Source organism: Myripristis murdjan, chromosome 2 (genome assembly GCF_902150065.1).
Source record: "Myripristis murdjan chromosome 2, fMyrMur1.1, whole genome shotgun sequence".
NCBI classification, from domain to species: Eukaryota; Metazoa; Chordata; class Actinopteri; order Holocentriformes; family Holocentridae; genus Myripristis; species Myripristis murdjan.
This window is the reverse complement of record NC_043981.1, coordinates 1,483,959-1,498,699: the sequence shown is the minus strand read 5'-3', so window position 1 is coordinate 1,498,699 and position 14,741 is coordinate 1,483,959. Positions and strand designations below refer to the sequence as shown.

General features: G+C 38.8%; 1 protein-coding gene across 2 annotated transcripts in view; it reads left to right on the top strand.

Annotated features, from left to right (window-relative positions):
- The first annotated feature begins 10,179 nt into the window (after positions 1-10,179).
- LOC115370442 (carcinoembryonic antigen-related cell adhesion molecule 2-like) overlaps positions 10,180-14,741 on the top strand; it is a 78,383-nt gene continuing 73,821 nt past the window's right edge. For both annotated transcript variants that reach the window (XM_030067469.1, XM_030067477.1), the window contains exons 1-2: positions 10,180-10,322; positions 11,640-11,933. In XM_030067469.1, the coding sequence (XP_029923329.1) occupies positions 10,262-10,322; positions 11,640-11,933 (355 nt within the window). In that variant the 5' untranslated portion in view covers positions 10,180-10,261. The remainder of the gene's footprint in view (positions 10,323-11,639; positions 11,934-14,741) is intronic.

Below are 14,741 nucleotides of genomic sequence, written 5' to 3'. Positions count from 1 at the left end.
GGCACTCAAGTTTGCGCCTTGCCGGAGTACCAATGCAAACTTTTTTCAGGAATGTAGTCCCTTTGCAGGAACCACATCGCTTCACTTTGATGACTCCTGTTCTTGGTTCTGGGTTCCTTGACCAAAAAAATTCTCCTTAGGCATCGATAAAGTGTTTCTGATTCTGATTTTGAATTGCAACTTCATAGAATACATTTACTTAAATGATCTCTGTGGGTAAAATGTGTCATCACAGCAGCAAATAGTTGACCTAATGAAGAGAAATATTAACTTGGACTTAGTGTATAAGTAAAGGCTTTTAATGACTTTTACTTTTTACTTATTTACTTCATTTTATTATTACTGTTTCATGATTTATTATTCTTACAAGATTCTGTTTTTTGCCACCTCTTACATATATTCACATATATTTGATTATCGCTAATTTTACAGTTTTTTCCATTTGCATGTTTTAATTTCACTTGTCTTTAATTTGTCTGGCCTCTTTATTTTATCTTAATGAAATTTCATGAACAGAATGGTTTTGTGTGAAGGAAGAGCTGATAAAATTTTGGAGTGAAGGTCAAAGGTAAAAGTTACCCAAAGCAAGTAAAGTGTGGGACGGTAACCTCTCCGTTCACCTACAATCTAAGCTCTCCCGCCTACAGACTGCCATGAAGATCATGAAAAGAAAGGACACCAGTCCATGACTCATCCCATGTCCTCCATTCTGCCCTCTGGCACCCAATACAGAGTGAAGAAATTCACTCTGTATTTAGAAATTCATTTGTGCCTTTTTCCTCAGTTAACAAATAAAAGCCCCCCTCCCATCATTTATTAAGCCCCTAAAAATAATTTGTTTGTCAATATTGCATATTTTGATTTTTTTTTTCCATGAGAATACTGCCCTAAATGTGACTCTAAATCTTGGCCTCGTTAAAAATGCTCAAATCTGTGAATATGCAAATAGTCCCTGCCTGCACACACAGACTCGTAAGCAGAGCTCTGTTCACAGGACGGAGACAGGAGTCCCGTCCCATGACACTAAAGATAATTGTGCCATATTCTATAATCTAACCGTAAACTTGTTGTTTTTTTGCAGTGAATCTGTTAGTTGCACTAATATTGTTCATGTGACGCAGCCTTTTCCAGTTGGCCTGGTTGTTTTTTAAAAACAAAACATGACCAGCAGTCCAGCACCAGCACTGTGGCTGGTGGAGCTGCTGCTACTGACATGGTATTGACCATCCCTCTGGGGGCACTGCCTGCCCAAATTTTTGCCCAAGATTGCCTGAACAATATCTAATTCATGGGATGTTGCCAGTAGCATAATTTGCCATTTGCCCCTTTGCCTGACCTGGGGGGCCCCCTGGGCCCTTGCTGGAAAAAATAAATAAAATCGTTTTGCTAGTCTATAAATGTATCATGCGCACACAACCTGAAATGAATGCTGTGCTCTTTCTTGTAGGGCAATAACTGAAAAAGGCGCACCTCTCCACTGTGTGTCTTTGCACGCATCATTTTTCCCAAACAGGTTTTTATTACCTCTGAGGTCTGAGTTAGGAACAGGGGGCCCTTTTGATCAATAACCCACGGGGGGAAAAGGGAAATTACGCCACTGGATGTTGCAGATAAGTAATGTAAATGTCTGTTCATTTTAGTTCATGTATAGAGTTACTATACAGCGATGATGTGGCGAGGTCAGGGGGTGTGAGCAGCATTTTCCCACTGTGGAAATGATTCTGTTGAATGTTATCTGTAACCTGACACCATTTGTAAATGAGGAATTTTCCTCAATGGTTCCTTCAAGTTGAAATAAAGTCTTAAAATGAGAAAAAACAGTGCTGTAGACTCTAGCACAGAACACTGTGATATGAATTAAAAAAAAAAAAAAATACACAAAAACAGTGGGTGGATGAAAAAACATCCAAAGTGAATCAAAGCATAATTCAAACGTTTTTCAAATTACAAAAATAAATGACTGTGATTCAAATATAATACAGGGCAGTAGCCAGCCATTTGTGGCTCTTTACTAGAGGTCATACAGCTTTTGACAGAAACCAGTTTCAAAGAGCGCAAATTAAAATAGCAAAAAATGACCACAAAGGTCTCTCTCTCTCTCTCTCTCTCTCTCTCTCTCTCTCTCTCTCTCTGTCTCTCTCTCTCTCTCTCTCTCTCTCTCTCTCTCTCACACACACACACACACACACACAGACCTGAGTAGGCAAACAATACATGAAATATCGGCTGTCTTAATCACTATTTCTTATAGTGGAGATGTCAGGCTGTGTAGCCTACATGAACTCGAGGTCAAACATTTTTTGACAGTGGTGTATTGCTTGTATTTGACTTGCCTGTTCGCAGTGGGAAACTTTTTCCACCTGTGATTGGAGCAGACCCTGCTACAATGGGATTTAAAAAAACAATCGAGGACAGAGAATCAGGTAAGAATGTATTATAATGACCCAGTAGTATGAGCCGAGAGATAGACAGCGAATAGCAGTGAGGGACTACTGTAATGAGAGAGAGAGAGAGAGAGAGAGAGAGAGAGAGAGAGAGAGAGAGATGGTTGAGCAAGGTAGACAGTCAATAGAGGGAGAGCAAGAGTATCTAAAACAAACACTGCATAGCACAGGCATAAGTGTGCACAAAACATTTTTGACTCAGGAGTTTCAGAGATCACACGTACACACACACACACACACACACACACACACACACACACAGGAGTGACAACAAAACACCTGGGTGGAGATTACAGTCATCAGTGCTATGGTATATAAACACACAGGAAGCAATGACTAAAAATGACTAAATGACTAAAAAATTCCCCCCACTAAAAATTTCCCCACCTCAAACTGTGCCTGGCTAACAGAGCTGTCTCTGTGGTGTTAAAACAGCAACCTAAAACTAGTTATGAAAAAACATTTTACTTAACTGTAATAATGCATAAAAATAATAACTAACTGAATCTGTGCTGTCTGTTTACAGAACTAACTAAAATAAATAAAATTATAGAGGAAATGGCTTTAGTTTTCATGGCTTTAGTCATGTTTTGTTGAGTTTTTATTACACAATGCCTTTTCTGACTTTTTTGGATCTCATCCAACAAATACCCCATAAATACCCCATTACAAAAAAGACTAAAACTAACACTGACACTAATGAAAATTAAAACCAAACATTTTCCAAACCATAAACCTAAATTAAATCAGCAGACATGCTTTAAAAACAAATTGAAGCTAAACTGACATTGAAAATGGAAAATGTTCAAGGCGAAATAAAAGTAGAAATGACAAATGCAAAGTCCCAATTAAATAAATGACTTTGGTAGAGATTGACAGTTGTTTTTGTCACAACCTGAGCAAACAGACAATGGACCCACAAAGCAGAGCTGAAACATGCTGGTGGCGAATAACGGTTTATTACAGAAAAAGGTCAGTACACGAGGGTCAGTCAAAAACAGGCAAAGGTACAAAATTGCTAGGCAAAAGGGGTAAACAGGAATCAGAGCTCTAAGTCAAACACGGGCAACAAAACATGAGGAAATAACGCCAGAAAGCTGTGACAAAGCAACACAGATGATCTGACAAAGACACACGGGGAGAGGGAGCACCCTAACCCCAACCCTAACCCTAACACAAGCACTGGATGTTTGAAGATTGATGCTTTGGCTCGTGACTAGTGGAGTGGCAGTGGAGTGTATTCTGTGGAGTTTAAGATAAGATAAGATAAGATAAGATAAGATAAGATATTCCTTTATTAGTCCTACAATGGGGAAATTTCACGCATTACAGCAGCAAAGTGGATAGCAACATATGAAGCAAAATTTACATTATAAACAGTATAAACAGATAATAAATAGCAAAAGCAATATAAACATTCTAAAAAGGAATATAGAAAAACAAAATAGAAATATGAACAATTTAAACAACAACAATGACCAACGCCAGAGCAAGACGTACAAAGTTAATGTGATCAGTAAGTGTGCATCATTTTTGTTGATTTCTTTATTTTTGGCAATCCTGCTTTATTTACCGATCAGGGTAGAGAGAGACAGGAAAGGCAGGGGAGAGAGGGGATGACATGCAGCAAATGGTCAGGGCTCCGACTCAAACCCGGGCCTCTGCTATAAGCGGTACACACTCTACTACATGAGCCACTGCAGCGCCCCAGTATGTGGTATTTTAACCAAATTCAAATTCAAATTCAAATGAGCTTTATTGGCATGACAGATCAGAAACCTATATTGCCAAAGCTGTACACAAAATTGTTAACATTGAAAATGATTAGGAGTAAATTATAGGAGTAAAGTATTTTAACTATATGTGTTCTTGTTCTTTGCGGTCTTAAAACCCATTTTCACTCGTTGGCTTTTAACCCAGCATGAGATGTCACTCTGTTTTATTTGTTTATATCTTTTTTACTGTTTTATTGTTTTTACTCTTTTGTTATTTTATGATCATTTATGCACACTGGTTTTAAATTTCAGCATCAGACGTTGCTCTGTTTTAATTTGTTTGTTTTTATTCTTTTTACTGTTTTTACTGTTTTGTTGTTTTATGATCATTTATGTACATTGACTTTCAATTCAAGCATGAGACGTTGCTCTGTTTTAATTTGTTTGATTGTTTTTATTCTTTCTATTGTTCTTACTGTTTTGTTGTTTTATTATCATTTGTGTACAGCACTTTGTTTCAGCTGTGGTTGTTTTTAAGTGCTATATAAATAAAGCTAAGTTGAGTTGAGTTGAGTGTTGAAGAAAGTTCCAGCTATGTGATTGACCATAGTCATATTTTAGTTAGGCTAAGGATGGTTTATGTGCTGGTTTAAGGGATTTCAGTTGGTAGTTTTAAGCCTAGGATTTAGGATTTAATTAGTTCCAACAGGAGGCAGGGCTGCATTATGTAACACTGACATGCAGGTATGTTTGATTAAACCACAAAAAGGACAAAAAGGAAAAGGTCAGCTAAACATTTTTTGGAAACTTTAACAAATGCCTTTTGTTAAAAAAGAGACTAACAATCTATTCTTTAAAATCTCTTTAAAAAAAAAAAAAAAAAAAAAAGCCTAACAAATCTTTTTTCTTTAAAAAAATGACCTGCTGTGCTCCCCTCTTTGTGTTTCAGTCTGCAAATAAGGTAACACCAGCACACAGTTTATTAATGACAACATGTTGAACTGACTTGGATCTTTGTCAGGTCAGAGTGCTACCCAACTTTCATTATGCCCTTTTTTCCTTGAATCTATATTCTAATTCGTCTGCATTCATTAGTGCACGTTCTCCTGCCTACGCTGGCTGCACCTGCCTCTCTGATACACTGACATTGAGCACATTAGATCTCAGAGACGAGGAGATTTAAATATCCTCTTAGTCCAGACAGAGAGTTTTTATATTTTCAATCTCCAGAGTCTCCAGAGTCACATTGAGATCTAAATCACAAGTACAAGTTCTGAGGGGCACCTGCCATCACAGAGCTTGTCAGCCTTGGTGTGTATGATATATAAATATGGGTATGGTTTCCATTGTTTACATACTCTGACTTGACGAGTATCCAAGTCGGATTGAAACATTGTCATTAATAAACTTTTGTGCGCAGATGTTAACTTTTCTCCCTGATGCTATTTTTCTCATAGCCTTGCACATGCCTGATGTGCATATCATCATTCTCCTTCAAATGAGTCTGTACATGAACGATGCTGTGTCACACAGGTGTCATTTCCAGACCTAGAAACTTGAATGTCACTTACTGACACGGTCTGACAAGCACAGCTCTGATTGCTTTAGTTATAAATCTCTCTGCAATCCTGGGTAATATACGCTGTATATTACCCAGACTGTGATTCGTCAGCCTTTTTTTTTTTTTTTTTTGCCTGTTGCCCATTTGCTCAAACAGCCTTGATTTAACAGCTGTGAAAACCCTAACCCAGCCATGACCCTAACCTTAACCATATGAAACTCCAGAACTCCAGTGCCATTCATAAAAGTTCCTCACAGAGCTCAGGGAAACTACCCAAAACTCCAAAGGTGGAGTACTTTGTAGAATGTGCTGATGTGTAAGCAGCATTTTCTACAGTTCACTGAAGTGTATTATAAAGCATAAAACTTGAAACATGTTGTTGCATTCCAGCTGGTGGAAACTATTAATGTTTATTCACTACTTTCAGGAAGTAGACACAGGACAACATCCTGACAGGACTGAACAAAAACGTGAACCCAAGAGCACGACTCCAGACAAGAATTTCAATAATCAAACAGTCTTTAATGACGAAAAGTATCAATTCAAAAATCACTCTGAGAAAAAAACTACAAAACCAAAAAACACTCAGTCGAGGAGGCAATACTTATTAAAGGTAAAAGTAACAACTGAAATTCTCAATCATAAAAGTAGCAACAGAAAATCATTCTAGCAAGGTGAGATAGACAAAAGACAATGGCAAAACAAAGTATCAACTTAAAGAGCTTAGCAAAATGCAAGAATTCACAATTAATAATCAAAATGCAACCTAGCGAGACCTGGCAAGATTCTTGGGCAAGACGGCACAAGACAAACTGGCACAGGACAAAGGGAAACGCAGACTATAAATCAGGGGTGGGCAACCATGTACCATGGAGAGCCAAGAGGCTGCAGGTTTTCTTTCCAACCAAAAACTCCACCAGCTGATTTCACTGATTAGTCCCTCCTCTCTGCTTGAAGGTGAGGGAACCACTGAAATCACCTGGTGGTAGTGATAGGACGTTTGAAGCAAAGCTTCAAGGTGTGTACCGAGAATGAAGGCGGCGTGCCCCGAGGCTTGATTGGGTTTGCTGAAAGCCACGTGACGAATTACAAACGAGGCCTCGCATTACACAGGTAACGTGACTGGTTCATTTTGCGTGCCGTTTTTCAAAATAAAAGCACGACAAAACCGCGACGCTTTGTGGGTTGTAGTAGGTGGTATTTTGGCTCGCGCGTTCGTAGCACAGTTTGTATTATAATACAATATATAATGATTACCCTCTCCCCTCCCTGCCCCCCTCCGAACATACTGTGTCACCTAAGCACTGCACTTCCAACACACAACACCTAATGTGTTCAATAAATAATAAACATTGATGGCCATGAAAAGCACAAACCAAAATGGGAAAGAAGGGATAGAAAATGTTTAGGAATAAAAAGGGAGAGCAGAGTTGTATAAAACACTATAGACTTTATTATTATTGTACAGGGATTAAACACTATTCTATATTGTGATAACATCCATCCATTCATTTTCTGTCACTGCTTAATCGCACTCGTCATTGTGATAACATTTGAAATCTATTTAAATGACTTGGCTGTCATAGTTTAACTCTAGCAACAGATGGGGCTAGTGAGCACTGAATGAAGCAGCCTCATTGTTTCAGGAAGCTTCATTTTCCCATCACTACCTGGTGGAGTTTTTGGTTGGAAAGAAAACCTGCAGCCTCTCAGCCCTCCATGGCACATGTTCGCCCACCCCTGCTATAAATACACACAAATGGGGACCAGGTGGAAACAATCAGGGCGGGGCAGACAATCAGACCAGGGGAAACACACGAGGGGAAGGGCAAGTGACCTGAAATGAGAGGGGAGTCAGATTTCAAAATAAAACAGGAAGTCACGAGACAAAACATAACAACACTCAACACAATTTCTGTAACATGACACATCCTCTTGGTTCTCCAGAAAGTGTTACACACTTTACTGCCCTATAGGCCATTTTTTTTAACAAGCCAAATTACCACAGCAAACAGTTCCATGACAGCTCTACTCCCATTCAAGTTCTGTGACTAAAATGCAACTTTTGCATGCCAAGTGCAAACTGAATGCAGTTGGCTGAAACATAACGGCAATATGGAAAATCTTACAGTGGTGTGGGGTTACTTTGGAGTCTTTAATGTCAGACCACACAGGAAGATCCTGTTTTTCTGATAATTACAGAGGAGCTGAATGATTACAAGATTACAGGAGTTGAATGATCATCATGCACAATTCTAATGCATCTCTTTTGTAAGTGGTAAAATGTCAGATGTTTTGTCCTGTGGGTACTTGCCCAAACAAAGTTACTATGGGGTCTGATTTTACAGTTAAAATATATAAATAGCTACAGATGTAGATAGGGGCTGAACCAATCAACTACAGCTGGAGGTGAGATGGAGGAAACTGGACTGAGTCAAGTAAACAGATGAACATCTCACCAAGGGTGACAGCTATGTTGTAAATTTCTTCTGCCAAATGAGGATCCCAGTTACTGTAGAATCCATTCTACCCAGGTCTGTAGTTTGCTCTGCACAGTAACTTGACTAAAGGTTCAACATTTTGTCAGCACACATTCAAGATGAGCTGTTTTTAAGGTTAGGATCTGGGGCTTGGCACTTTTTTTTTTTTTGTTATGAACGATGTAAATAACCTGTGTTCCTTTAGTTCCAAATTCTTAGTGGTTACACTTCCCTGGTGTTCTCTCTGTGTCTCTCTGTCTCTGTGGAAAAACTAACAAACAGGACATGAAAAGATCAGATCTTGGCAACACACTCATTTTATCCAAAGAAAAATGAGGAGGGAGTAGATCAAGATAATTTATGGAAGTATTTAGTTTTAGCTTTTGAACTTGTGACACTTTAAGTATTTAAATTACTCACTTTCCTTAAAGATTTTACTCATCCACAGTAACCAGTGTAGCTATACTTAGTGACAGAAGTGTGACAGGGATCAGCATGCAGGTGTTGCATGCTAATTCCTATCCATTCTGACCTTACAATGAAGCTAAAACTCTGCAGCAAATATTGCACCATATTGTGCGCAATTGTTTTCTACAAATATAGCCCAGCCACTGAGTCAGCTGTCAGTTACAAAGTTGTTAGCCTCACACACAGAAGCCAGACACCAATTAGCTGTCTGGAATTAGTAAGCAGGCAGATGTGACTAACTAGTCTTCCCGACCTTGAAATGAAAATGAAAATTGCTCTTTTCTCCTCTCTGCAGCTCCAGCGCATATATCAAATGTCAGTGATACAGGACCAAGCAAGTCACATTTTATATCACATATGATTTTATGTATGTTATATTAAATTATCACAATATATCATTTACATTTATTCTGCAACCTTCTCTTGATCTCTTACAATCCTTTACAGCAGAAACATAATGAATTACTGGCAGAGCCACACTTTAGTAAATAAAATCACTGCATAGTTAAAATCCAATATATCCTGCTGTGTTTGCAATGACACTAACAACAAAGTCCTGCAACTGAAAACACTGTGGCTTAGCAGGAGCCCATGTGTGCATGAGTGGTTTTACGTTTTGTTCACGACCTCAGATATACTCAAACATCCATTAAATGGAACCAGAGTTTAGACAAATTCAAACATCAGCCTTGTGACAATAAGCCACTCAATGTTTACGCAACCCTGCAGTATCCAAATGAAATGGATAACTAAAAGCTGATGATACTACTGATAATTACAAGTGTTGGAGGTGGGGCCAGTATTGTATTAGGGCCAGGAGATAAACTGGCTCTAGCAGGCCAGTGACAAAAAACTTTCAATGCTGGACTCTACGTTCTTTCTTATCACCTTATTCTGCATTATTCTCTACATGTATAGTCAGTTAAGCACAGGTTTCTGTTAGTGCTTGCTGGCTTTGAAGGAGGCTAAGCAAAGTGGAGAAGCTGCTATACATTCACAATTGTTGGTGTGCTTGTATTTTTACACGTCCAACAGAACTAGATCATCTGAACAATGGTGAACCAAACCAAGCTGAAGGTGGGAGGTCAGATGGACAAACAGCACAAAGTCATTGGCTATAATCTGCTGCCAGATTGTGTGATTGCAAATTTACATTCATGCATATTGTATTTTGATAAATAAGATGGATTTGATAAATTCCTTTTCACATCTCCTGCGAAGATCAAAACACATTTTTATAGCATAAAGGAAAAAACAGAGTGTATTTGATCAATGATAAACAGAAATCTGTGTGAACAGTAAAACACATCAATCAAAAATCAACAGCACTTTTCATCAAAATGTGATGTATACTTCCTCATGTAACGCTTGGCGGGATAAATCTTATGCATAATCTTGAGTGCATTTCTGACTTTATAACTACAGTGACAACCCCACCCCTCACCCACATATTACTTTCACTTTCATTGAGGAAGGAAGCAGGAGGGAGCAGCAGTTTTTGACACCAGCGGAGCTCCTGCGCTGTGTCAGAGGAAATTAGTTGCCTGAATAAGTTTCTATAAAACCATTTGTTCCTCATATTTGTCAGTAGACATGGCTTGCTGTGTGTTTTTCCTGGGCCTCCTGGCTGTGCTGCTCCTGGAGCTCACGGAGGGTAAGTTCCAGCAAACCAGTTCACTTCCTGATGGAAACAGGCCACAGTGTGACGGGAGGCTCTTTTTCTACAATGTTGCTGCTACAGTGTTTCATCTCGGTTTGTTTCACTCAGAGATGTTTTTATGAATTTTTGTCTTGTTGAAGAACGATCGATGCCTACAGTTTGCTGAGAATTCAGTTCAGTAAAAACTCCCATTTTACTTTCACTGTGAGATTTTAGAGGAAGGGCACATGTTGACCGATATAGAACTGGCAATAAAGTTTAATCATAAAAAATAATACATTTAAGTGTTTTGCGAATGTGATGGCGTATTAAATACAAAGGTGACTGTAAATAGAGAATTTTTCAGTGAGGTTTGGGTGTAGCCTGCTGGTGATGAACATCCCTTTTCTCTGATGAGGTTTCCTGTAAAAGTGCCAATACTCTGCTACTCTGGTATGCAACACACTGGCAGTTCTGCTATTCCTGCAGCCTTCCGGGTAGATTTTTTAATTTAGATTTTAACCTGTAAGCGTTTGTGGATATGAAAAATTAGTAATGCCAAGTTTGCAAAAGCTGCACCTCAGCATTTGGCTGAAAGTGTGTTTAGATGCTTTGTGGCATTCTGTGTTTTGCACCACATAAAGGCCTGTATAGATAGAACAGGATGTCAGCATGACAACATGCCAAGTCTCACAAAGTGCCCTAACCTTAAATTTATACAATGCTTAATAAAATGTACTCAGTCACTTTCCACCTCGGTTTCCCACCTTACATGTATCTTGAACCAGAAGTTGTCCTTTTTGGCATTTCTCAATACTGAGATCATATTTTCAAAACTCTTAAAGCAACGTTTGAGACAGACACTATTTAAACAGTTAACTTAAGTCAACTAAACAGATACAGATCTTCAGGTATTAAACACTGAGCCAGAAAACACTTGAACAGCAAACATTGTGTTATGGTCATCCTTAATTGCTAGTATAAAATATACATATTGTGAGCAGTTACTTATTTCTACGTGTAAACCAGTATGAGACCTGTTGTTGTACTGTGCACTGCGCTGAACATAGCAATACTTTTTAACAGTACTACCCATCCCTTTTGAAAAGTCATCATATAAAAATGTCTTTCTCTTTCTATTCTAACAGTTTACACTTTTGAGTGATTCCCATGACAAAATAATCATTTAATACTTAGAACTGTCATATGTAACAATGGCTGATAATGTAATGTTTTTCCAGCCTAAGTAATGAGGAAAACTGAAAGCCTGCCATTGGAAAAGTGTTGCTTCCTCATTTTCACCTTGACTGACAAACTGCTGTCTCTTTGCAGGTGCAGAGAAAGTGTACTCTGCAGAGGGAGGTAAAGTCACACTGGAGCCAATCGTTCCTGATCAGTTCAAACCCCTCACAAGCATCCTGTGGAAACATAATCGCAACATGGTGGTGGAATGGATTAAGAATTTAAATTCTACAGATTACTATGGAATGTTTGATGGTCACACAAATCTGGATATAGAGACTGGACATTTGGAGATCAGTACTTGGGCTCATACTTACAGTGGATTTTATTCTGTGGAGTTTAATGGCCAACTCCAGAGCAAGTTGTACACGGTTCATGTGATCAGTAAGTATGATTGCTGTCCTTTGAAACATAAATTGTAATTAAAGCTGCAAGCAGCGTTGGGGGGCCCTCGCACCGGTGCCAGTGTGCCACGATGTTTGTGTCATTGAAGCGCAGACAATTCATCCATTTTTCCCATTTGTAAGGGTATTTTTCTGTGCTTTCAGTTGGAAAGAGTTTTGGGCTTTTATTTTGAAGGGCCCAGGATGTCCTAGTGTGTGACTGACATGAGTACTGCGCTAATACATGAGTACTGGCAGCTGTGTCATGATCAGCCCAAAATGCAGGCAGACAGAGAAATCCACATTCAATCCAATGGAGTAATCGATAAAAACCCACACCCGTTTGAGGTAATGCTGCTCAGACATCCTTTGAGTTACAGACTTTATTCAAAGTTTAAACGAGACACAAGACTCGGCTCTATAAATCTTGTATTTACACGATTTTGCTGTCTTTTACCGTTTTTGAATTATGGCAGTTTTAGTTTGACTGTTTTCTCTGCTCCTGCTGACGGTTTATAATGGGTGTGTATTGCGGAACTGTCCGTTGCCTAGAGTGAGTCACATGACCGGGCAGAGTGCAGAGGAGAGGACACCAGGGTCCAAAATGGTCGAAAAGTCTTGACAGCGGCCACAAACTTGTTCCAATTTAAAAATTAATTTCATATTTTTGTAGGAATTTTCGTCCTCTTTCGTGTGGCATAATTTTCGAAGCCATGCGACGTTTACTTTAGACGCCAGGGGCCTAATTAGCGCCAAGTGTGCGCCTATTCACGCCAAACTCCATGGAAAAAACGACGCCCTCAAAGTCGGCGTTGCCGACTTCGAGGGCTTATAATTTAAAAACTAAACGAGAAATGACGAAGTTTGTAGCAACTTTTGTTCAGCACTGTATCCTCTTTCATCTATTAGCTTTTTGAGCCGCCGCGATTTACCGCCTCGGAGGCGCCTAGGTGGCGCTAGAGAGCCCGTTTTTTCACTTTGGGGGTCTGAGTTGACATTTTATCGAATTTTTCGCCAGACCTGGGGGGTGTGCCAAATTTGGTGAGTTTCTGAACATGTTTAGGGGGTCAAATTAAGCGTTAAAGTGACGTATAAATAATAATAAGAAGAAACGGTACAAAAACAATAAGCCCTCTCTCCGATGGAGGGCGAGGGCCTAAAAATGAAAGGCTGAAGATGTCATGCCATTGACCAGGCTTCATGGATCATGCTACAGACCAGGGGTCACCAACTCGGTCCTCAAGGGCACCCTGTCCCGCAGGTTTTGGTTTCAGCTCTGCTCTTGCACACCTGACTCAATTAAGGCCCATGCATCTTCCTTCATGCCCTGTTCAGGTAGATCTGCCTCAACCAATCAGCATGAAGCCCTTAAATGGATCAGGTGTGAAAGAGCAGAGCTGAAACCAAAACCTGCAGGTCAGGGGGCCCTTGAGGACTGGGTTGGTGACTCCTGCAACAGACTCTCAAATGTGAAGTACAACATTTTCAAAATGAAAACACTTCAAAGGTGATCTTACAAGCTTTAAGTTAATTTCATTATCATTTCTTCAAACCCAACTGAGTGAGCTGCAGGGTTAGATCACATTCACACATTTCCAGTACAAGTCCTTAAGAATAAATCCCTCTGAAAGATTCAGTAGGAAATTACAGAAAGCTATCAACATCAGGAAGGGTAACATGTTACTGAGGGAATACTAGTTATAGATTAGAAGTTTCTGTTTGTCACCTCTTACTTCTTAATAAAGTCAATGTTGTATAATTTCCTCATGTTTACAAATTATGTCTTCATCCATGTCATTAATATACTGTGTTTATCAATTAAAATTTATACATACAGCCCTTCATGTAGTTATAAAATATTGTGTAACACAGTAAAGCAGGACTACTATTACTACTTACTACCGAATTACTACTTGTTTTTCCACACCATATAGAAACCACCTTCATTTATAAAATATCACAGACAACATTTTGTGCTTAACAATATATAATTTATTTTTCAATCCAATTTCGTTGAAAATATGTCAGTTACTGAAAATGAATGTAATCATCAAAACACCACATGTAATGTCTCTGTCTCACGATCCCACTTGGTACAAGGCCACATCACCATCACTTGGGGGTAGGGAGGTTGGGGACGCTGCACCACAGTAGCATCTTCAATCAGGAAGCTCCCCTCAGAGGAAACAAAGACAACATTTTGAGGCAAACATGTTTTTTTTTTTTTTTTTTTTTTTTTTAATTTTTAATTTTTTTTTTTAATTTTATTTTTTAAATTAACTGTCCTGTTTTGGCAGCTAAGGCGTACAGAATGGGGAGTCTGTGCCTTGTTGTGCCACAACAGATTTGCTCTGAGTTCATGCACGCCAGACAGAACACTTCAGTATTGGAAGTGAATGTCTTGCATACAGACAGTACACATGAAGGTGACATGAACTCAAACATGCAGAACTATATACATTTAAACTTTAAACAGATACACATTTAATCATTGGATAGATATACATTTAATCTTTGAACATAGACCAACAGCTAAAATGTGGCAAACAGAGACTAACACGTCCATACTTCCTAACACCTGTGACACACACCACACCACACCACAACTAAACCTTCTCTAATTCCACCTGAAGCACATGATTTGCTTACTCTAAAATCTCAAGATAATCAATTCCATATAATAAATACATTATCTAAAATCGCAATAATAAATACAATATAAATACTACAAATAAATACAATAAATAACACAATCTAAAAACCCAATAATAAATACATGATATAAATACTATAAATAGGTACAATAAAT